The sequence below is a fragment of the Brassica rapa genome, chromosome A07 (assembly GCF_000309985.2).
Source record: "Brassica rapa cultivar Chiifu-401-42 chromosome A07, CAAS_Brap_v3.01, whole genome shotgun sequence".
In the NCBI taxonomy this organism is placed as follows: Eukaryota; Viridiplantae; Streptophyta; class Magnoliopsida; order Brassicales; family Brassicaceae; genus Brassica; species Brassica rapa.
In genome coordinates, this window is record NC_024801.2 from 17,996,323 (window position 1) to 18,019,001 (window position 22,679).

The 22,679-nt window shown below is 32.8% G+C and overlaps 6 protein-coding genes and 1 long non-coding RNA gene across 10 annotated transcripts; 3 read left to right on the forward strand and 4 right to left on the reverse strand.

Moving 5' to 3' along the window:
• Positions 1–193: 193 nt before the first annotated feature.
• LOC103830038 (protein LURP-one-related 14) lies at positions 194–1,586 on the forward strand. Of its 2 annotated transcripts, none has more exons than XM_009105737.3 (3): positions 194–793; positions 869–1,099; positions 1,205–1,586. In XM_009105737.3, exons 1-3 carry the CDS (start codon positions 539–541, stop codon positions 1,337–1,339), a joined length of 621 nt encoding a protein of 206 aa, XP_009103985.1. In that variant the 5' UTR covers positions 194–538; the 3' UTR covers positions 1,340–1,586. The 2 variants fall into 2 exon arrangements, with proteins under 2 accessions (XP_009103985.1, XP_009103984.1); XM_009105736.3 differs by having other exon boundaries at positions 195–793; positions 869–1,105.
• Positions 1,391–3,627, reverse strand: LOC103830037 (alpha-soluble NSF attachment protein 2). Its single transcript, XM_009105734.3, has 9 exons — positions 3,393–3,627; positions 3,174–3,223; positions 3,016–3,088; positions 2,777–2,856; positions 2,443–2,594; positions 2,085–2,244; positions 1,962–2,009; positions 1,789–1,869; positions 1,391–1,694 (listed from the first exon to the last, which is right to left on the reverse strand). The coding sequence occupies exons 1-9, from the start codon at positions 3,535–3,537 to the stop codon at positions 1,614–1,616; spliced, it is 870 nt and encodes a 289-aa protein (XP_009103982.1). The 5' UTR covers positions 3,538–3,627; the 3' UTR covers positions 1,391–1,613.
• Positions 3,628–3,901: 274 nt separating this feature from the next.
• On the forward strand, positions 3,902–8,032 carry LOC117125644 (replication protein A 70 kDa DNA-binding subunit E-like). The gene is made up of 9 exons (XM_033275519.1): positions 3,902–4,895; positions 5,173–5,446; positions 5,554–5,668; positions 5,789–5,913; positions 5,990–6,071; positions 6,148–6,259; positions 6,333–6,490; positions 6,559–6,679; positions 6,770–8,032. Exons 1-9 carry the CDS (start codon positions 4,299–4,301, stop codon positions 7,064–7,066), a joined length of 1,881 nt encoding a protein of 626 aa, XP_033131410.1. The 5' UTR covers positions 3,902–4,298; the 3' UTR covers positions 7,067–8,032.
• Positions 8,033–9,852: 1,820 nt separating this feature from the next.
• LOC103830040 lies at positions 9,853–12,332 on the reverse strand. The gene is made up of 2 exons (XR_625660.3): positions 10,944–12,332; positions 9,853–10,831 (listed from the first exon to the last, which is right to left on the reverse strand). It is a non-coding gene; the product is annotated as an uncharacterized LOC103830040 (long non-coding RNA).
• A 1,465-nt stretch (positions 12,333–13,797) lies between these two features.
• Positions 13,798–17,161, forward strand: LOC103830041. Its single transcript, XM_009105740.3, has 4 exons — positions 13,798–16,069; positions 16,451–16,573; positions 16,657–16,830; positions 16,919–17,161. Exons 1-4 carry the CDS (start codon positions 15,989–15,991, stop codon positions 17,012–17,014), a joined length of 474 nt encoding a protein of 157 aa, XP_009103988.1. The 5' UTR covers positions 13,798–15,988; the 3' UTR covers positions 17,015–17,161.
• Positions 17,162–17,776: 615 nt separating this feature from the next.
• LOC103830043 (putative BTB/POZ domain-containing protein At2g40440) lies at positions 17,777–22,642 on the reverse strand. Of its 3 annotated transcripts, none has more exons than XM_033274983.1 (3): positions 21,605–22,642; positions 20,195–21,508; positions 17,777–20,110 (listed from the first exon to the last, which is right to left on the reverse strand). In XM_033274983.1, exons 2-3 carry the CDS (start codon positions 20,333–20,335, stop codon positions 19,652–19,654), a joined length of 600 nt encoding a protein of 199 aa, XP_033130874.1. In that variant the 5' UTR covers positions 20,336–21,508; positions 21,605–22,642; the 3' UTR covers positions 17,777–19,651. The 3 variants fall into 3 exon arrangements, with proteins under 3 accessions (XP_033130874.1, XP_033130876.1, XP_033130873.1); XM_033274985.1 differs by having other exon boundaries at positions 20,195–20,987; positions 21,329–22,642; XM_033274982.1 differs by having other exon boundaries at positions 20,195–22,642.
• LOC103830042 (putative BTB/POZ domain-containing protein At2g40440) lies at positions 18,245–18,838 on the reverse strand. Its single transcript, XM_009105741.2, has 2 exons — positions 18,698–18,838; positions 18,245–18,628 (listed from the first exon to the last, which is right to left on the reverse strand). The coding sequence occupies exons 1-2, from the start codon at positions 18,836–18,838 to the stop codon at positions 18,245–18,247; spliced, it is 525 nt and encodes a 174-aa protein (XP_009103989.1).
• Positions 22,643–22,679: the final 37 nt, after the last annotated feature.

Sequence of the window (22,679 nt, forward strand, 5' to 3'; positions counted from 1 at the left end):
GTTTGGATAACCCATTTAAATTATTTTTAAAGTTTTAAATCATTATATATTTTAAATTTCTCAAAATCTATAAATAAAATAATATATTACCTATAAATTTGAATAACATATGTCAGAATACCTAAGCTTAACATATCAATTGGCTTGATTTAAAATTTCGGATAGGAAATCTGTGGTCCGGTTTTGTGTCCTGGGAATCTGATTGAACCTGGAAATAGCAGATTGCTTAGTTATTTTGTTTCTATATTTAAGGAATTAGTTTATTTTTGGGTTTACAATATAGGGTTGAGAATAAAACTCTGATTTCATAACCAGAGAAAGTAACAACACCAATTTTGAAAAGTTGCAAAATTTGTTTTCTAGTTGATATATTTCAAAAGAAAATGTGAAAACTGTTCTTGACAAATTATCATCATAAGGAGAGGATTATCAAGGGCTCTAAAGCAAAGAGCCTTTCATAATCTTTTGCAACCTTCTTCTTCTTCTTCTTCTTCTTCTTCTTCTTCTTCTTTCTTGAGTTTATTCAAATATAGAATCAATGCCAAAGAACAAGAAAACAGAATGGCAAGTAGGAGATCCTCCCATAAGCGTAGTAGGCGACCAATTCTGTAATCCATACCCAATGGAACTAATGGTGAAGAGGAAAGTTATAAACTTCTCAAAAGATCATTACCAAGTGGTTGATCCTAGTGGGAATATCCTCCTGCAAATTGATGGACAAGCTTGGGGGTTTAACCGTAAAAGGGTTATGCGTGATCCTGCTGGTTTCATAGTCCTCACAATGCGCCAAAAGGTTTACAAAAACATTCAATCTTTGAAGCCTCCACTGAGATTGTGTTATCTTGAGATTGTGTATGTATGTGTACAGGGGATTAGGTTGAAGAGGAAATGGGAAGTGCATGGAGGAGAGAGCAAAGATAAAGAAGACTTGCTGTTCACGGTACAGCAATCTTCAGCCATGTCGTTGAAAACATCAGTGGATGTTTTCTTGGCTGAGAATAGTAACATCAAGAAGAGCAGTGCTTGTGATTTTCATGCTTCAGGTGGATACTCAAATATCTCATTCAAAGTTTTCAAATCTGATGCTCTCATCGCCGGGGTAGGGGTAAAAAAGACTAAGACACATCTCTTAATTAATCTCTCTTTTGTTAGAAGACATTGGTGAAAATTTGAAATCTTTTTGTTGTTATGGGGATGCTTGCAGGTTACGCATAAGTTTACATGGGGAAGTTACTGCAAAGGGAAATACAACTTTAGTGTTAGTGTAAATCCAGAAGTGGATTATGCTTTTATCATTGCTTTGCTTGTTATGGTCGATGACATTGAGAATTTGTGTTAAAGAGTATCTGCTTACTATATTATATTGTCTGAACGAACACTTATTATTATATGTAAATAAATAGAAGCAAATCTCCATAGAAGTAATGAGAAGCAGAGCAAATGTAGTCTTTTGATATCAAACAAACCAATTTTGAACAAACCTCTTAAGAAACTCATAACCAGACACAATAAAATCAACCAAGAGTGGAACATGAAGTGACATGAACACAAATGAAGATACACACCAGAAACGATTAATAAGCAAAGCTCCCGGATGGATAGAGAGGGTATGTTTAGGTAAGATCATCCTCCTCAAGCTCCTTTGCCTTCAGCTTCTCCTTCACCCTCAACAACATAGTTGTCTTCCATGAATCCTGCCAACAATACCAATTCCATGATAAAGATCAGACAAGGTTAAAAAGAAAGACATTCTTATTCAAACTTTGTTGGTATGCAATGGGCCCATACCAGAGGAGTCATGCTATCAAATTCCTTGACAACGTCTGTGAACTTTGCGATGTCTTCTTCATCGATGGCACCAGCAAGGTCCTATCCGGGGGAATTAAAAACACTTAAGTTAGCATACATTACGCTAAGCTACACTCTCATAATCACTACAAAACTCAGTTTTTAAGCCTTACCGATAAGAACTTGCATTCTCGTGTTCCTGTAAAAGTTGGATCCAGATCCTGCAGAGAAGTAGAAGTTATAAATCCTGTCATAGTTCCTGAAAGGACAACACACGAATGCTGATGTTAACGAACCTGATATTTCTCCAGAGCATTGGTGATGGATACAACATCAGCTTTGCAAAGGTGGCACATGCCGGCATTGAGAAGATGGCCCTTAACTCCATACTTAAGCAAGTTATTCCCCAGGGAATGGCGTGCTATATCTTCATAAATCTTGATTGCCTTCTCATACCTGTCAAAAATACACCAAGCCCTTATCAATCCATCCATCCATCCAAAGAAAATTAAATAAAAAGCCATCATTGCTGCCCGTGCATAGTGAACAACATCATGAATACAAACAATGTACGGATTCAACTGAGTACTGTAAGCATGTCAATACCAAAGGACGAGAAAGCAGAAACTCAGGGAAGGTTCATATAAATCTTACTGCTCCAACTGGGAAGCATATTGCGCCACCTTTAGATTGCACTGGTTTGCAGAAGTCGTCACTTCTTCATTCTGAAAAAACTCAGCTGCCTTTTCATAGTAAGCAATAGCCTGATCGATTTTCTGGTCAGCTTCATAATACTCAGCAATTTCCTGTAAACCATAATGTACCCATCAGTACAAAACCAATTACAGAAAACAATCTTACTTAAGTGTACGGAAAACATTTTTACTGGATCCAATATACATAAAAGTAAAAAAAAAAAAAAGGAGCAATGAAGAGAGTATTTAAAGAGTGTAATATTTTATTTTGCTCAAAGGAGACTAAATGGTACCTTGTAGTATCTCGCAGCCATGTTAAGCCTCCCTATCTCGCAGAATATATTCACTGCTCGCTCTAAACAAGATGCAGCCTCTGCATACAAGATCATGGCTATGTTAAGACAACGATACACATGCATAGCGAAAAGGAAACACACAAAAGAAAGTTGATAACCACTCCCATATCACAGACATGTCAATTAACAAAATAACGTCTTTAGGATATAAATATTCTAGTGATCTCTCTACATACCATTAGTGTCAACTTTCTTGTAGCATTTAGCAGCTTCAGCATAGGCATTAGCAGCATCATGTTTGCTGTCCGACTGCAAATAGACAGAAATGCTATCATATACATTACTACATAATAGTTCAACACATTCATCATGCTCTTAGGACAAAAGCACTAACCTTTAAGTGACAATCAGCAAGTTTAAGATAAGCCTTTCCAGCTTGATCCCCTGAAACAATCATATACTGAACACATCAACACAAGATAAAACCTTTTTAATATCAATCAAACAGGTCTAGCTACTAGACCCAATGAGCAACTCTAATGGATCAAAATAACGTAATATCAAATCATATCTTTTTCTGAGAAAAACCCAGAAAGAAAAAGGAAAACTTTACATGATTTGGCGAGTTTATAGGAATTAGCAGCTTTCTCGAGGAGATCGGCAGCGTCTTCGTACTTAGATCCGAAGATTCCCCATCCGTTGAGCTTCTTCTCTGCCTTCTTCTCGAATTCCTCCGCTCTCACCAGATGATCACCCATGCCCCCAACTCTCAATTGAAATGAACTCCGATGGTTTTGCTTTCGATTCTTCTTCGAATGTTTCGTCTTCGATTGAATTTGCTTCCAAGAATTTTCGCAGAAATGATATAGGTGGGCCTAATATGGGCTTTAGTTTTTAAAAGCCCAACTTAGTTACACGCGTTACTATAACAGTGAGTTTGTTTACCGTTTTACTCCCATTTTTAACATTTGCTCTTATGTAAAAGTTAAGAAGGAAAGTAATTCGATTCTGCAAATTTCCCGAAGCCATTATATAAAATCAGTAATCTATTACGTATCTCTCCAAGGGTGATATTATTATTTTTTTAATCTAGAAGAACTTAGAGATATAATATCATAAATTTTGAGTTATTCGGAAGTATATTTATAGAATCAATACAATACTAAAAGGGGAATAAGGGCTCCCCTCATGCCTCCACATCCTCAGAAATAATCAGCCAATAGGAGAGCCCCGTTTGGCCACGTCGGACGCGCATCACATTTCCTTTGGGCCTCGCGTCAAATGTTCGAAATCTCGGCCCGATAATGTTCGAAATCTCGGCCCGATAATGTTCGAAATCCGGAAGCCCGGATAGTCCATGACCCGGTGAAGCTTCCTGGTCGATTATCGATTCCCCTTCTCTTCTCTTTTTTGATCTGCCGATCCCATTTCTCTTCGTCTTCTCCGTTCACTACGTTTCGCAGATCTTTATCGCGGACATTAAATTTACTCCCCACTCTTCTGAGTTCTAATCTCATTAATGGATCGTTATCGCTTTCTCCGTCCGCGGTTCTATATAGATCTCTTAATCTGTGTATTTTTTTTTGGATCTAGAACTGTTCTATCCTTTCAACTGCTACCTGCGATGAAGGTGTCCGGCGTTTCTGACTCAGAGAAAATGACAGGCGAGACGGCGATCCCCTCCGATTCCGTCAATCCCATCTCTCAATCCGGTGTCTCTTCCGGCGATAACGGTCCGACGAAATCTAGATGTGGAATGGCCGATTCAAAGGGTACGAGCAAATCCGGCCCTCAGTCCGGCATAACATCCGGCGTTGATAAACCGGTGAAATCCAGAGGTACGACTGCTGAAACCCAGAGGCCGATCAGAACACACGGCAGGACTGGTGGTTCCTCCGGCCCCGTTATCGGCGTTAGAGGGAGACCATCTGTCTCAGCAATCGACAAGGGCAAATCAATCGTCAGCGACGACGTAGGGAAGGTTATAACCTTCAAAGACGTGAAATTCGGGCCACATGAAGACGAGATACGGTTTCGACTGATCCATTTTTGGGAAGCTTGGAACGTTCAGACGAAGGTTCTTATCGGCATCGAAATGCTTCTCATCGATGAAGAGGTACCACATCATATTTTGGCATCTAATAATTACTTTCTACCGTATTGTCTGATTACTGTTCATCGCTTTGATTGATCGACTAATGACATTATAATTGTGGCGACACAAAGTATTTTGAATCGTGAATTTATGATTATCTGTTGTCTGATTACTTTCCATCACGGGTTAAATGTTTTAAATATTTTTGGTTTCACTGATTTATTTGTTTTAGATGTTTTAAACAATTTTGATTTTCACTGAACATATGTTTAACTGATAATTTTATTTTTTGCATCAGGCGAGTGTAATCCAAGGTTTCATCTCTTATGGAAGGATTGAGACCTATCTGCCTCACATGAAAGCTGGTTGTACGTACCGGCTCAACAAGTTTTACGGATCAAAGAGCAAGACAGTGTACCGGATTGCTGACTCGGATGTCACTATTAGCTTCTCATGGAACTCTGCTCTAACTGCTCTCGAGGACAGCTCAATCTGTTTCCCTGAGGATCGGATCCGTATTCATGGATTCAGGGAGTTCGATGGTGCTTCCGACTTGAAAGGTGATCTTTATGGTAAGTTACGCTTCATTAACCCGATTCACCGTACTTACCGGATAATAGTTTATTCTGAACTTGGTTTGTATCATAACATTTGATTAGTTTGATGTCTTCACTTGCAGATTATATTGGCCATATCAAGCTTGTGAATGGGAAGGTTCCCACTGACAGCATATTGCTTGATGAAGGTGAGATAGCTGTGTCTCGGCGAGTTGAGCTTCACGTCCAGACACATGAGTAAGTTATTATGTTTTTATATCTTCGTGATTGCAATTATTACCTAAAAATTATAAATTCGTAATTATTAACAAAAAACTATATTCGTAATTGTATAATACACGATTTTTGTTGTTGCAGCGATCCTGTGATGAAGTTGTACCTCTGGGACAAGGCGGCCTTTGAGTTCATTGATAAGTTTAAAGCATCTAGAGGCACTGCCCGTGTTATTTTGGTCACCACTTTAAACCCGAAACGGTTTGGAGGTTTGTGTTGCTATTGCTAAGGCATTAACTTTATTTATATAAGTTGCTACTGTGTCATTGCATTCTTTCCGTATAGGTGTTCTGTCTCTATCGGCAATGGCGTCCTCACGTGTATTTATGGATAGTGATATCCAAGAAACACTCTCCTACCTCAGCTGGTAAGGTTTAGTTTCATGTTTCCAAATGCGATTACCTTAATTCATATTGTAATGTCTGTGTTGGCGTGTTATTCAGGTTGAACTCTAATTTGGACGTTGCCAGTAGGGTTAATGCAGAGGTGATTACCAAGCCTGAGCCAGCGACATTGGGAGAACTTTTTGCTTATATGAACCAGGCGTCCTCTAAGGTATTATATCTGCAATATTTGATACATCTACTAGGATATTAGATTTCGCATTGAATTTTGAGTATTATTTCAGGTTGCTTGGTTTGAGTGCACAGCAACTATTGATGATGTTGTGCACGGGTCTGGCTGGTACTATATAGGTTGCGGTGTGTGCCATACCAAAGCAACCAAAGGGCCCACAACGTTAATGTGTAAGAAATGCGGGAAGAGTGAGATTGTTGGTGTGGCGCAGTAAGTGGTTTATGTAAAGTTTTTACACATTCTTGAACGTAATGGTTGTTGACACTTATCTTTACTAGGTACTTGACGAGACTCTCTGTGTATGACAACAATGATCAAGCCGTGTTTGTTGTCCTCGGTGATGCCGGTGAGGAGTTGACTGGAAAGAAAGCAAGCGAGTTGGTTGAGAAATACTATCAGGTAATTAGAAATTTGTGAGATCAATGACAATAATGTGTTATTGCAAGAGTAGTTTAAAGAATGTTCTGAATATGTCTTACTATGTGTTAGGTCAATGACAATATTGAAGGCGATCATAAGGTCCCAGTTCCTCAGGCTATGATTGATACTATTGGACAGACGCGAAAGTTCATTGTGAAGGTATCAAAACACAATCTGGACGCTAAGACTCAGACTCTGACTGTGACAAAGGTGCTCCCACCCGATGCCGCAGGACCTGAGGACAATTTAGAAGGGGATGTTGATGTAATAGGTGATGCGGAAGGAGTAGGTAATGCAGCTGAGTTTGGAAAAAGGGGTGCTGATGAGATAGAGTCTGAGGGTGTGAAGCGTGCCAAATGTGGCTAATGAAGTAGCCTTGACTTCATTTGCTTCTTCTTTTTTTTTGTGTGTTTTCCTTTTTTTTTTTTTGTTTGAGACATCCTTTTTATCTTTGGTTTCCTCTGCAACATTATACCAACCATTGGTTATTATCTCTTTTTAATAACATAAACTATTAATATTTTCTATGTTATACAATTTGATCAATGAAATGGTGTTATCTATATATATATTTACCACATATTCTGGATGATGATAAACTGATTCAGGAATTTTAGATTCCGATTTCTATTTAAGTATAGTAGAGAAGGATCTGTGTACATAATTAGCTTATCATTGTTTGGGAATAAGTTATTTTACACAAAACAAATACAATAATAAAACGATTTGTGTGAATAAGCATGGATGATTAAATGCAATAACCTGCTGTAAGTAAGCCAATAAAATTTGATATTCTTTAAAAAAATTTAAAACTGGTTAACTGAGATTCGAACCCTGCAAGTAGAGTAGCTAATGCGGATACTACTCTACCATTAGGCTAATGTCACTCTTTGTAGATATATGCATAACTAAATACAATAACTTCTTAGATAATACAATAAAATGAATTTTTTTAAAATAATTACAGACGGGATGACTGAGATTCGAACCCTGTATAAGAGCTAATGCGGATGCTACTCTTCCAGTATGCCAAAGACACTCATTGCAAATATATAAATGACTAAAAGATATAACTTTTTATATGAGCTAAGAAAATGGTATGTTTTTAAGAATAAAAACGGGTTTTTTAGTGTTCGAACCCTATATAAGAGCTAATGCGGATGTTACTCTTCCAGTAGGCTACAGACACTCATTGCACATATATAAATGACTAAAATATATAACTTTTTATATAAGCTAAGAAAATGGTTTGTTGTAAAAAATAAAAACGGGTTTTTTTGAGATTCGAACCCCTATATAAGAACTAATGCGGATGCTTCTCTACCATTAGGCTAAATACACTCATTGAAATATATGCCCAAAAATAAAAATATATATTAACCGGATGAGATGAGGAAAACATATATATATGGAAACACGAGTGGTTGGATAGTACAAATCTTTATTTAAGCCAAAAATATTTGAAATTTTGACTAAAATTATAATTGCGATGGGATGGGGGTTCGAACCCTAGGTTATATTAAACGCGGATGCTGCTTTACCACTGGACCAAAGACACTCATTGGAAATATATGCACACAACAAATGATATCTAAAAACTGATAGGGATAAACTAATCGCTTCTTCTTCTTTATAACGAGGGAAAACTCGACCCTTCCTCTTCTTTTTCAACCGCTTCCATTCCAAACTACTCGCCATGTCTGATCTAAATCCTATCAAAATAACGTCAAAATAATAAATGAATAAAAAAATATTATGTTAATAAAATAGATTTTAGATTTTAAAGACTTCTAATTCATGTAATATTACAAAATTCAAAATTTGTTTATTACAATTAATATTTACCATTAGATGTATTAAAATAATATTCTAGATCGATATTCAATTGTCAGTTTTCAACTATTATACGTTAAAAAATATTGTTAAGTTCATTTTTTTTTAAAGTGGGTTTTATATTTTAATTAGGTTATTGGAGTACTCTTTCTTTCGTGAATTTATTCGAGATGAGATTTCGATCTTTGAACTAAGATAATTTATGCTCTATATATAATATTACTTTTTTTACATAACTCTAAAATCCTGGACTTGATTCTTCATATTTTATTAGTTAATTATGTTACATATAATAGAAATACTTACTTCAAACTAAAAATATATTAAAAAAATCAAATTTAAAAATTAATTCTAAATAATTTAGTATACAAAAATTCACATACAAATAAAAAAGATAAATGTAACAAATTTAAGGGAAATTGCCACAAATAGCACATTCATAGTACCACTTTTCATGTTTACACTAATCACTTTTACCCTCACTTTTAATGAAGAGTAAAAGACAATTATACCATTAGGGTTAACTAATCTAGACTTATGGTTTAGAGTTGAGGGGTTGAGTAGGGTTTTTGAAATGTGAAATTGAGGATTCTAACAAATATATAAATAAATACTTAAAATATATAAATATTTTTTAAAAATAGTTTCAAACATAATTTTCGTTTTTCAAAAAGAAATTTGAAAAAAAATAAAAATATTTTTATAAAAAAGTTAGAATTTGAAAAAATATAATTCGAAAACATAAAAAAAAGTAAATAATTTTTTTTTTTACTTTTTTATTTTTTATTTATTTTTTTAATGTTTTTTTAGTTTTTATTTTTTATTTTTAACTTTTATTTATTTAAATAATGATTTATTATATATATAAATAATAAGGGCATAAGAGTCTTTTGCTACTTAATGAAGAAGATATTTTTGAAAATGTCTTTTTAATGATGGTAAAAATAAAAAATGGTACCATGAAAGTGGTAAACATGTAATCTCCCCCAAATTTAAATATATTATCCGCGCGTAGCGCGGAGAAAGGATCTAGTTTTAAACTAATTATTTTAAAAAGAAGTTGTAAGCTGATTAGTTAAAAACCCAAAATTAGCTGTGATAATACTACAAAAGCTAATCAGATATTTTCTTCAGTTCTCTGTTATGTGTATATATGCCATCTGGAAAAAAAAAATTCAAAAAGAGTGACATTGTTTGATAGAGCTCAAAGCTGCCCTGTGACCTAATTCTCTAATATAAATTTTTTGTCACTTGGAATAAGAGAGTGGCACAGATGGAATGGGTATCGTCTGTAAGGATATGTTTTCAATGTTTATTTCTTTTGTAAAAATGTAAAAATATTATTACCAATTTTCAAGGTTTTTGATAGAAGGACAATGGAAAAAAGAAATACAGGAAAGAAAAAATAAAATCTAAACATAAATTCGATTTAGTCTAAGCTGGAACAGACACAACAGGCAGAAACCAATATCAAGAGGCCTCAACTAATCTGCATTCACCGATTGCCGCAAAAAAAAGAGTCACAATTACAACGAGAATGAGAACTCGATAATTATAGCTTCTATGATGATCCGCTCTTAAAGAGCCCAAGACTTCCTGAGTATCTGCCAACACGAACAAAAAGTCACCAAGGAGCCAAGCACCAAGAGGCCAAGCACCCGCATCAACTCGACCAAGCATTTATTCGGACGTGAACCCACCAAGGAGCCATACATAAAAGGCCTATACAAAACGGACTGAAAGCATCAAAAACTCCACAATAAGCACTCTAGGTCCATTTCACATACCAAAATAACACATCCACTTGAAAGCAGAATGTCTAGAGACTAACTTCAGTGTTGGGATGATGAGTTCAAGCCAAAGAAGTATGAGCTCCACCTAAACCAATGACCACTTAGAGAGGAGGAGAACATCGAACATGGACAGACCCTGAGAACCAAGGCGCTGACCAGCTTGCAAAAAAAGAACGAAAGCAAAAAACATGACGATGAAGGCAGCTGAAGAAGGACCACCGTAGACATCTAGAGGGAGCACCGAGGCTAGAAGAGGACACAAAGGAAGTGCCACAAACTAGGATATAGCCGAAAGCCATAGACGACTCCGACTCAAAAGCCAAGCCGCATACGCACACGCGCCAACACAAGAGACCGCTGGAGCCGACGAAACCGGGAGTTTCACAAACTCGCCATTAAGGAGAGACCTCGCCGCACCTTCTGCACGATGGACAGCGAGAAACCCGATCGACGAGATGCCTCACACGACGAAGAAAACACGTGGATATGGTGTTAATCTAGTATCCTATACGCAAAATGATGGGGTTTTTTCAGCTTTTGTTAAATTCATAATGTTATAAATATGTGCATTTAGGTGTCATGAAATGATATTTGATTCGGACAAGGGAATACAATACCTTTGGAGAGAAGACAAAGGAAATATAGCTGTCACAAACACGAGACTTTCTAACATTTTTATATATTTTGTTTTCTTTTTTATTACATATATACATAATGTAATGGAAGAAGAAGAAGAAGAAATGAAATATATTTTTTTTTGTTAAATTGTAAATATCATTATTTCGAGAAAAATGAAGGTTCGGTTACAAGATGAATTGAAACCAAAATCTGCTATAACAGCCATTCAGATTTTAAGAGGTCGCAAAAAGTTTAAAAAAACCTCTAAGACAAATATTTTCTTGTATTACATACATAATGTAATGGAAAAAAAAGAAGAAATGACATATTTATATATATGTATATATATAGAAATCAAATAAAAAGAAAGTAAAATATGCGAAAATATTTTTTTTAATAGTTTATTAGTGCCCTTAACCTTTTTTCTCAACTTACTACGTTCTGTTATTACGTTCGTTACACACCCAACTTTTTTTCTCTTCTATTCTCGACCCCTCCTCTCTTTTTATCTCTTTCTACCGTTAACCAAAGTCCACAGTTTTATCAAACTCACGTGTCACTACAGATATTTAAGGATGACAATTAAGGAAATTATTTAGTAAACTATTTGACTGACTTTTTTCAAAAACAAAACTATTTGACTGGTAATGAAGCCTTTAGGGGAAATGGCGTCATAATCCGTTTTTACACAGTCGGTTTCTAGATAGTGTATACATACATACATACATTAGTCATGCACTCATGCTTAATTTTGTTTTGAAAAATAACTATATACTAGGTTAGGGCACGGGACGAACATTATATATACTATTTTTATGTATTATATGTTCTTTTACATATTTATAAAAAAAAATATTGAATAATTAAAAATTCAGTAATTATTACATATATAATTAAATTGATGCGAACACATAAATAAGTTTCATTAATCCAAACAATTACTTTTTATATTTTCAATTGTATATAATTAAATTTAAATGACGTTAACATATATATAATATGGTTATTTTACCATTTGTATTTTTTTATAACAAAAACTTTAGATAAGTGATAACAAAATTTTCATTGTGTGATTAATAGTTTTTGTAATTTTTTAAAAAAAATTCAAAGCTAAGTTTAAAATTTAAATATTAAGTTGTCAATATTTATTCAATAAGTTTTACCAAAATATGTATTCAAAGAAAATTTTGAAATTAAAGTATTTATATATTTTAGATGGTATATAGTTTAATTTATATATATATATATATATATCTTTTGCACTTAATATTTATTAAATGAGACTTCTTAGTTATATGATTTTGTAATCATTTATATTTTATCATAACAAAAACCTTTAAACCATGGATCGCAAAAATTTGAATGTGAGACTTTTAACAGTTTTAGTAATTTATACTCGTTTAAAAAAATCAAAATATAATATATACAGAAAAATTTAGATTTTTATTATATGGTTAATGTATTTTTAATTTATTTTATTAATTTAAAGTAAACAAATATGATATAAAATACACTAATTTTTATCAATTCTTTATTATTCAAAATCATTAATTTATATATATATTTTAGCCACATTAGGCAATTCCGTAATTTTTATTTAAGGAAAGAATAAAAAATATTAATAACGAATTTATGGTTAGTTTAATAAAAAACTTATTATATATTTAGATGAACCAACATATTTTTCTAAGAATTTTAAAACTAATTATGGTGATGACACATGACTAACTCAAATGTGGTAATGTTTTTCTTTTAATATATAAGGGATTATTATCACATAAAGGAAGGAACTGATGATGTTAACACATTTACTTAAGTACGTACTGTGCAATTATTTCACTTTAAATTATTTGTGGTGGACGTTTTCTGTTGTAATGCGTGATCATTCTATTATTATTTTTCACGCAGTTAATGTAATTCCGTTTCATATTTATAAAAATGAGTGGACACAAGTCCATGACACGATTAATACGCATCAGTACTAATATATTGGAAGAGACAACATCGCCTTTGCATGTGAAATGTTCATGTCCAAACTCTCTTGCTCACGTCCCTTTCTTTCTACTAACCTCTCTATGGGCAACGAAAACGTTTATTTCTCAGCTTTAAAGATTAAAAGGGTTTTTAACTTTCTTTTTTTTTTTTTTGAACACAGGTTTTTAACTTTCTTATATTGTCAAATTGTGCATGTGAATATGAATGTACTTCCCGAAGTAAAAGTCACGTGAGTGCCATTTCTTTGGCAAATCCGAGCAATTAAAATCCTACATATCTATCTTTTTAGTTAAAAGACAGAAAGCAGACTGTAATAGTAGAAGAATATGAGAAATAGTAGGATATGTATGAGTAGGCTATACGTCAGAAGAAAGGGTTTGTCTATATTGCAGTGTTATTTTGTGATGATGATTAATCGGCACACATGTGAATTGATGGGTACTTTTATATGTTCTTGTGGAATAAGATAATTCCATATTCTCCACTCATTACATTTTTATAACATAGACGCGATTACATAAACATATGCCTCATGTACTTTTTGAATGTTTTTTAAACCGGCATGTGTAGTAATCAAGAAAATTTTGTGTAAATAGATATGATATCTTCCCAGGTTTCCTAAAATATATCCAAATTTAAGAAGTTTTTTCTGTCAACGTTGTTGTATCAATTGAGTTTTGCTTGCATTATTCAGCGTGACAATAAATTGTTACATTGTAATTATATGGTCTTGGTAGTATTGAGGGCCGGCTCTGAGCATAGGCTGGTGAAGTATTGATCTATTACCTTCAAAATTTCTAGAAAAAATTATATATACATATATATATATATATATATATATATATATATATATATTCTCAAGTTTGTCAAAAAAAAAGATTATATCATCTGATTAAATTGTCTATAATCTTCAAAATCTTAGAGCATGCCCTGGTAATATCTTACAATAAAAAAGTGAAAAGGTAAAGGTAATAGATTTGTCATATTGCATCGGTGCTCGTTAAGAATGACATGTATGTTTTATGTCTGCATGCACATATATAAGGTTCATATACATATTGTAATATTTATATCAAATAAAAGCATATATATATATATATATATACAACAATTAGATGTTGGGTAGTGATCAATAAGAGTGATGAGGGAAACTCATAAATATCCCCGTGAGGAGTGTTTGGAGGCATTCCAAAATCACAACAACATTCTTCTGTTTGCTTTTATCCTCTTCCTTCACTTCTTTCGATGCTCCTACTTCAATAATTTATATATATGTATAAATATCTTAAAATTTTGTTTCCTCCAGCTCCATTACGAGCTCACGGTTCCCTTCTTCGTTTTTACTTTTGTCCTCTCCTCATTTCTTGAAACCTTATATACTCAAGAATCGCTTACACGCACAAATGTATATACAAAACTGTGGAATGAGTTGTCAAAAACAATTAAAAAGAGACAAGGACGATAAATGTAGATTAGAAGCATACGAATCAGTTATCACTAAAACTAAAACCGGTTAACTATAGATGGAATATTCTGAAAATGCAATTGAATATTTGCAGTTCACAATGGGAAGGTATTGAGATCCCACATTGGAAGTTTAAATAGATCAACAATAATATATAAAATATTTGGATCGGTCCATATTGATAGTTAGTAGTTAGTTTAATTTTTAATTTAGAAGCACATGAAATTTTACATGTTATTAAAGTTTTTTTTGTTGCCAACTAAGATGATTCATAAAATAATTTATTACTGGATCTAAAGTAGAATTTAGTTTAAGATGAACCTATAAGAGTCATCAATTGAAAGAGGCGTGGTGAGATCCTATAACCAAATGACTTAGATTAATTCACTTATCACCAATTAGTTTTATTTTTAAAGTTCATGAAACTTAAACGGATTTGTGTCTCACATATATATATATTTATATGTCTAAATTGGAGATAATTTTTAATTTAACCAAACTGGTCTTTATGGGGATATTAAAAAATTCATGTATGCCAGATGGTTTCCTTTTTTTTATAAAGAAGATGTGTTAGATCTTGAAGGTCATGTTAACTGACTGACTGTATTTCTATCTTTAGGGCATCAAGAATAGTTTACCTCATTATTTTTTTCAAAATAAAATAAATTCAAATTGAGTTTGAATTTTGCTCCAATGGTTCCTTTCAAAAAAAATATATTTAAATATATTAGTTATACTATTACTACTTATGATTAATTCCAAAATGCTTATTATTTTATTAAACATACAAATTTTACTGAAATATAATTTTATTTGAACTAAAATAATTTTAGTTTCTAAAAGATATAATGATTTATATAAAGTTATAATTGTATTACTAAGGTAATAATAATTTATTTAAAAATGAAGCATAAACATTGAATCTTTTAGATATAAAACAAAATTATAAAAAGTTTTTTTTTCATCAAATTATTAAAAATTTAAGGACTAATTTATATATAAAGAAATTTAACACTAAAATGAGTTTACTAAAATGAGTTTGTAAATGGTGTTCTTCAACTTTGAAGGAACACTATTCATAAAAAAAAATTTCTCAAAATGCTGCACTATTACTGAAAGTTTTCCTTCATTTTTTAATGTTTTTCTTCAAAATAAAAGACTATAGGAGATGGTCTTATTATCGCTTCCATTTAGTTCGACAAGTTCTATCAATATTTGTTTCTAGATACAAGATCATTACATCGAATATACCCTCACACGTGTTGATCTTTACACATTCACTTTCTTATATATATAAGTACTCTCACGTAAGTATAAATTGTAGAAATATATAATATAGAATAACGTGTAACTAGACATAGAGGCAATCAAGTAATTCACGAGATACCAAAGGATTTGTCCGTATGTATCACATTCTGTAGCGATGAAGAGATCAGACTGTAAGGCAGACATGTGAGAGACGAGAGGATCCTATAAACGTTGTAGAAACTCTGATCTCTAATTTCTCTTTCTTAGTATATATATATATATATATATAGAAGAAAAACCGTAGGGTAAGAGGAGAAGAAACTAAAAATTTGAAGGATGGTTTCGAGGGAATACAAGAGAGATTCCTCTCTTCGTGAAAAGTTTCAATTGCTTCGTTCAATCACTAACTCTAATGCTGTAATTGATTCCATCACTCTCTTTTTAACTTTTTTTTTTTTTTGTTATGATTCGACCTCTACTATATAACCAATTCAGTCGTACTATTTTACATACCAAATTACCAATTTAACCGTGACCTCTATCTTTCTTTGATTCATTAGAGATCAAAGTTTACTCCTTTTCATTATATGTAATACTTTTTGGGATATCGCTTTTGAGAGTAATCATTTAGAGATATTTGTTATTTGATTTTATTCTGTCTATCTTAAATATATAGTTAGTTACTTACTTCGTTCTAACCATAATCAACAATATAGTTTTAACAAGAAAAATAAAAGAGCCAAAATGTGTTAAAATGGGAAGTTTTCTCAGACTAAACTTGAATCACACGTTTTGCAGGAAAGTGAAACCTCGATCATAGTGGATGCATCAAAATATATAAAAAAGCTTAAGCAGAAAGTTGAAAAAATCAACAATGAGACCACGTCTGAGAAATATTTCTGTGATCCTACCGGTCACATGGTATATCAACGTATATCTTTGAGTATTTGACCCATTTACATTAAAATGCTTCAGTTGATTTTGGGGTTTTGTACTGACGATAGGTTACAGTGGAAACCCTAGAGAAGGGATTCATGATAAAAGTAATGTCAGGGAAGAATGAGGCAGGCTTGTTGGTTTGTGTTCTTGAAGCCTTTGAAGATCTTGGACTTGAGGTTGTTGAAGCTAGGGTTTCATGTATGGACTCATTTAGCTTGCATGCCATTGGTTCATCAAATGTAAGCACACTAATCTCCGTTGTCATTGTTATATATTAGTCCATTCATTATAATTTTTCACAAATGATTTATAATTTCAATCTCCCAGAATGATGATTGTGAAAGCATGGATGGCGAATCAGTGAAACAGGCAGTTGCAGTGGCAATCAGGACCTGGAGTGATAGCCATGATCCAAAAGGGTAAAGACAGATAAAGTATTCATGATTATCTCTCTCTATATTTATACATTTGTTTGACCTAAAAAGGGATTTTAGTTAGACACACAATCAAGAAGAATCAATTGTATGTCTCTCTCAATCAAAATTTCTAATGAAAAATATTCCTTCGGCATCAAGTTTTATTTTTATTTTTATTTTTAGGCATCAAGTAATACATTACTATTTTGTGAAAACTTGAATAACTTCATCAAAATAAACATTCAGAACTCAGAAGGACACTTTCTGTCGTTTCTTTATATATTTTATAAATACTTCTTCGTTTTTTTTAACTTTACATGTCATAATTGTTTTTGCCAAGACATGTCATAATTTACTCTTTTTTTTTGTCTTGATATCTAAAATATATTGATACTTCCATCTATTAAAACAATTCTTTCAAGAAATAATAGCTAGTGATTATTCAAGTTGAATACTGACAAATGAGTGAATCAAATGGAAACCACTTTTTGTATACGACCTAGACTCACAGTTGAACCGGTAAATTTAGTGACTGATATATAGTCCGGTATAGGTTTAATTTAATATCCGATATTTGAAATCCCGATAAAATATGGTAAAAACTCTATAAATTTATTACACTTCTGATATACTTTTTAATATTATATACAATTAATAAAACTATTTGATTTGTAAAAATATGAAGGATTAGTGATAGAGAAACCAAAATTTATTGATATGATTCAGTATTTTTTATTTTCATATATGATAAAATGCTATAAGTTTGTCATTTTTCTTTTCTAATATATTTAAAAATTAATTCTATAATAATCGTTATTTACTTATTTATTAACTTTTAACCAAAGTGCTAATTTGGCTTAAAAAATCATATAATTTTTTTTCATGGCAATGTAAATTAAAAATAAAATAGAAAATTTCAAATACTTAATTATATTTTGTAAATAAAACAAAATTTTATCTTATGTTCTATTTTTTGTGGTTAATAGTATTATATTAATTTGCTCAAAATAATAATATTATATTGATATATTATTATATATTAAATTTTATTAATATTATGCCGATGAACAAAAAAGTAATCTTGTTTAGTATTCTGGTTTACAACATTAATGGAAAGTAACCATAGCACGGCTAATACATGAATGATAAATGAGATGAACCAATTAAATATGAGGGAACAATGGAAGCAAACATTGCTTTGTTATCTCTATGAGGAGATTTGGGTTCGATTCTTTCCTTAAGTTCTAAACCTACCTAAAGGGAAAATCATACTCGAGTGAAAGTCGATATAATTGTTAGCAAATTCGCAGAGGGTTTTGTCGAAAGGTAGTCTTGAGAGCTCTAGAATTTCAACAGCGTTTGAAGCGTTTATAGATGACATAATATGGTTTCTACATAGATCCCGTAAATAAGGAATCTCGTATTTTTCAGCAGCACGGTACAGGGACATTGCATGTTTCTTCAGCTTCTCGGAAGGCATGCACTCTCCAGCGTAACAAAACTCGACAAAAACCTCTAACTCTTCACGTTTAAGATCGGAGAGAGTTATTGTCTCGTGAACAGTCCAGTTCTTTATTTTGTCAGATTCAAACATGGTCGCAAACACCTTTGATCTTGCTGCCTATAATATCATCAAAAATTCGTTGGTCGTACGTTTAAATAAGAATGAAGATTTAAGATATTCACATACCAGAATAATTTTGTGGGCAGCGATGAGTTCGTCACCATCATTGTTGTGGCCGGGCTTGAGCCATACATCGACTCCCCATTGTTCTTTGAAAACTTTCACTAGTCCATGGGCGAAAACTTCTAAGTTTGTTTGCGTTGTCATGTCCTTTGTTTTTGCAGACAAGCAATCAACAAAAACTAATATAAATAGGGTTAGAGTTTCATTTATCTACAAGGTTTTGAAAATAAGAATCCTAATTAATAGGAAAACTAGACAAGTTGAATAAACTAGACAACTTGAATAAACTGTTGTTGTTATTGGTCGCAATAACTAATTGATAATCATCAGATAATTTATAACTGGTTATTCTCTTTTTTTTGTTTTGTGAAAAATTGTATTTCGTAGACTCATCCATTGTTATCAATGATTAGAAAATATATTATTTAATCATTTTTTTCCAATTGGTCTATAAAAAATCAACTTAGTATTAAATTATGCTATCTTAATTTTTGCTTTATTTTTTTGGATTGACTAGAAAAATTCCGTGAATGTCTTTTATTTCATTGGTTGGAATGAAAATTCATTAATGCTATATGCCAAGAGTTTATATTTTGATTTTTGAAAATAATGATTTATTAATAATTATGTAGATTAAAAAAATCTTAAGATAATGCAAATAAAATCGTTAGATGAATTCTCACATAAATTATTGGTTGTAAAATCATCTATTTAATATTTTACAATGTAAAATAACTTAATGTTTTAAAATTTTAGAAAAAACTCCAGGTATAAATAATGGTGAACATGAGATTAGAACCAGTAAACATCTCCTAAGTTTTGCATTCATATTTCGAGCATTGAAAAAAAAATTAACAAAAAAAAGTTTTTTGACTGAAACTTTCAAAGGTAGCAAACGACCCTCATTAAAGCTCTTGACGACTAAATTATACGTAGCAGACCAGTAAATTCTTATTCTTATCTTTTGGGGTATGTTCTATCCCCTCTTATTGCAAGAACCCTAATTAGCTCCACGGTTAAACTTGTGTTTCTCTTCACGAACAAATTAAACTCTCTAGTAAAAGCAATCTCCTTCATGTGACGTATGACATAACACCGAGCTTCATCGTGGAGGGTTTTCTCACGAGGATCGTCTTTCGAGATTTCCAAAATATCAAGAGCATTCCCAATGTTAAGTGAAGACATAAGTTGGCACCTACATAGATCTCGTAATAAGGGGATGCTGTACAAATTAGCTGCAAAGTATAACGACCTTGCATGCTTCTTCAACTTCTCGGAGTACTGTATGGAATTTCCAACGTACATGAACTCGATAAAAACCTCTAGCGCTTCATGGTTCATTCCGTAGAGAATGACCGTCTCAATCTCTTTACCATCACCATCAAAAAGCTCTCTGAGTTCGTCTGATCTTGCTCCCTATGATATATCATTAAATCGTTTAGCCATAAAATTGGGCGACGTTTTTTTTGCATGCTACACTAATAATTGAAAGTTACATACCAAAATAACTTTATTGGCGGGGATAGGATCTTCGTGATCATCCTCGCCAGCTAAACACAGTACATCGGGGTGCCATTGTTCTTTAAAGATCTTCGCTAGACCATCATGGAAAAGATCCATGTTTCTTTGCTGATCGGCCATAGCTTTAGTTTCTTAAGAAAACAAGCAGACGATTGAGAGAGAATAAAACAAATAGGTTTAAATTTAGTTAGGCAATAGTATGATCAAAGAAAACTCGAGTAGATCACCATTATATAAATAGAGACAGTTTGCTAATCCTAAGTAGGAATGTTAATCCCTTACAAAACGAAATAGAATGGTCCAATTGGGTTCTCTTTTCTTTCTATAATGGACCAATTGAGGTTGGGTTCTCTTTACTTTCTCTAACGGGCCAATTGGGGGCCATAACCATTTTTCGTAATAGAACTTTTGAGAATTCTTGAAAAAATGTCTTTGAAAACGAGGACGTCCATGTTCCGTACCACAAACCCTAGAGCAGCTTCCTTCAGCGTCTTGCTCGAACCAAGATCCGAGACATCAAGAACACTAGTGGTTTCCAAGGAACTAAGCATATGTTTCTCGCCGAACTCTTACAAGTAATGAATCGTGTACCTATCAGCTGCAACAAACAAAGTATATACATGTTTCTCCAACTTGTCTGAAGCAATGTGCCGGTGTATAGAAACTCCACCCAAGAGAGCTTGAAGTTCCTCTGACTTTAGTTCTTGGAGCGTTATCGCGTATTCTGTGGCGGTTTTGTATTCGTCTGAATCTAGAATTTTCTTGAAGATCACTGATTATATAAACACAAAGGACAAAATATTATCATATAGAGTCGAATAAGTAAGTCTCGATTGAAAAATAACTTTGAACGGTTGCATTATTTTATGTTTTACATGTTACAAATTTCTTTTATTCTTCTTTTATAAATTAATTTTAAGAAAATCAATACAGTATATCGATTTTTAATTTAAAACAACCACATAAAACGAAGTAATTTATTTTTAGAAAAACTCTATAAATTATGGTTTCATGTGAATGGAACATAATGTAGAAAAGAACCACAAACCCCAAAAAGGAAAATATTCGCCATATTTATATATAAGAAAATAAAGTAGAGATCAGTAAATTTACCAACAAAAGCTGTATGTGCATGTATCGTCCGTCATCGCCGGGGTATAAAAGTATATCAGCATGAAGCCTTTCTTTGAATCCCGAAACAAAGCTGCTGAAGAAAACTATTCTCTTCTTCTGCTCGTCTTCAATTTCTTTTATATTTTCCATCTACTTGATCACCTTCTCAAGTGGTTGCGACTGGAATATAATAAAAATTCATGTAATATAATTGACATATAAAAACTTTGACAGGCAGCTTACTGAAAACCTAAGTGAGCGTACATAATGAAGTACCTCACAAGAAAACAAAGGAGAAGAAAGAGCGGAGCCATTGTTGAAGGTGGACTTATCGGTCAATTTGCCATTATCTTCTTTCGAGCCATCAAGCTTCTTGAGCAGTGCGATAGTGGTTCGAGCACCTTCGTAGCATGATCCGCATATCGTGTTCCTCGGTGGTCGTAAAATAGATGGCATTGTTGTACAAATTGAACCATCCAATTTCTTGGTTTTCCAGTTTTATTTTGTTTTTGTCTATCTTGCAGATTTTTGGAGTAAACTTGAGGATATGAAGAAGCTCGACAAGGGAAGATGATGGACGAGCAGTTTCTTGCTTTCAACTCAAGTTGTTAATTTATTGTTCAAGAGTTGGTAACAGATGGTTACGTTCTTGAACATTTTTATATACAATTTTCGTTTATAATCAACTCCATGATTGTTTACGTAAACAGTTGTTGAGCATAATTTGACAAATAAACACGACAAAAGATGGAATGATTTTCTCAAAAAAGAAAAACGATGAAATGATTAATTCACGAAAGAATCTTTTAGGTGGGGGGGAGTCGAGTTGGACCTTCGAAACTTCATTGTATTTTATAATGGATGATAAAAAAATTCGTCTATTTGTACGCTGGATATGCTTCGTATGTACATGACCGATGATGAGTTAATTAATGAAAAATTAATTAGAAAGGAAACAAGAATGTGGAGATTTGGGAGTTGGGAAAAAGAAAATGACTTCCAACCATTCAACAGAAAATATGTGTGGTGCAAGCACGTCGCCCCTTCCATAGATATATACGCCATTTATATATAGCTTCAAGATTAATTTACTTACCCTTCTGGAAAAAAAATTAGAGTGTGCTTTCTGAGTCTTATCAAGCACATAATCAGAAAAATTCATTAAATGAAATGAAGTACTAGAAAGAATTTGCAAAACAGAAAGAATGGATTGTTCTTCATATGATCGAATCCGTACACTTATTTTCTCTGGTATAGATTTATAATACTATTCATACGAAATATAATATCAATGTGGCCCAGACCGGTGCTCTTATTTTCAGCTCGTGGCCGCATAAATACTGATATGTAA

Excerpts from the sequence above, each read along its gene's own strand:
- LOC103830038 (XM_009105736.3), top strand. The coding sequence starts at position 539 with ATGCCAAAGAACAAGAAAACAGAATGGCAAGTAGGAGATCCTCCCATA. Across the intron at positions 794-868 it reads TCCTCACAATGCGCCAAAAG|GGGATTAGGTTGAAGAGGAA; the intron begins GTTTACAAAAAC and ends GTATGTGTACAG. Across the intron at positions 1,106-1,204 it reads CTCTCATCGCCGGGGTAGGG|GTTACGCATAAGTTTACATG; the intron begins GTAAAAAAGACT and ends GGATGCTTGCAG.
- LOC103830037 (XM_009105734.3), bottom strand. The coding sequence starts at position 3,537 with ATGGGTGATCATCTGGTGAGAGCGGAGGAATTCGAGAAGAAGGCAGAG. Across the intron at positions 2,245-2,442 it reads TATGCTTCCCAGTTGGAGCA|GTATGAGAAGGCAATCAAGA; the intron begins GTAAGATTTATA and ends TATTTTTGACAG. Across the intron at positions 1,870-1,961 it reads GAGAATGCAAGTTCTTATCG|GACCTTGCTGGTGCCATCGA; the intron begins GTAAGGCTTAAA and ends TCCCCCGGATAG.
- LOC117125644 (XM_033275519.1), top strand. The coding sequence starts at position 4,299 with ATGGATCGTTATCGCTTTCTCCGTCCGCGGTTCTATATAGATCTCTTA. Across the intron at positions 5,447-5,553 it reads CTTGAAAGGTGATCTTTATG|ATTATATTGGCCATATCAAG; the intron begins GTAAGTTACGCT and ends CTTCACTTGCAG. Across the intron at positions 6,260-6,332 it reads TGAACCAGGCGTCCTCTAAG|GTTGCTTGGTTTGAGTGCAC; the intron begins GTATTATATCTG and ends GTATTATTTCAG.
- LOC103830041 (XM_009105740.3), top strand. The coding sequence starts at position 15,989 with ATGGTTTCGAGGGAATACAAGAGAGATTCCTCTCTTCGTGAAAAGTTT. Across the intron at positions 16,574-16,656 it reads GTGATCCTACCGGTCACATG|GTTACAGTGGAAACCCTAGA; the intron begins GTATATCAACGT and ends TACTGACGATAG. Across the intron at positions 16,831-16,918 it reads ATGCCATTGGTTCATCAAAT|AATGATGATTGTGAAAGCAT; the intron begins GTAAGCACACTA and ends TCAATCTCCCAG.
- LOC103830042 (XM_009105741.2), bottom strand. The coding sequence starts at position 18,838 with ATGACAACGCAAACAAACTTAGAAGTTTTCGCCCATGGACTAGTGAAA. Across the intron at positions 18,629-18,697 it reads CTGCCCACAAAATTATTCTG|GCAGCAAGATCAAAGGTGTT; the intron begins GTATGTGAATAT and ends ATGATATTATAG.
- LOC103830043 (XM_033274983.1), bottom strand. The coding sequence starts at position 20,335 with ATGGCCGATCAGCAAAGAAACATGGATCTTTTCCATGATGGTCTAGCG. Across the intron at positions 20,111-20,194 it reads CCGCCAATAAAGTTATTTTG|GGAGCAAGATCAGACGAACT; the intron begins GTATGTAACTTT and ends GATATATCATAG.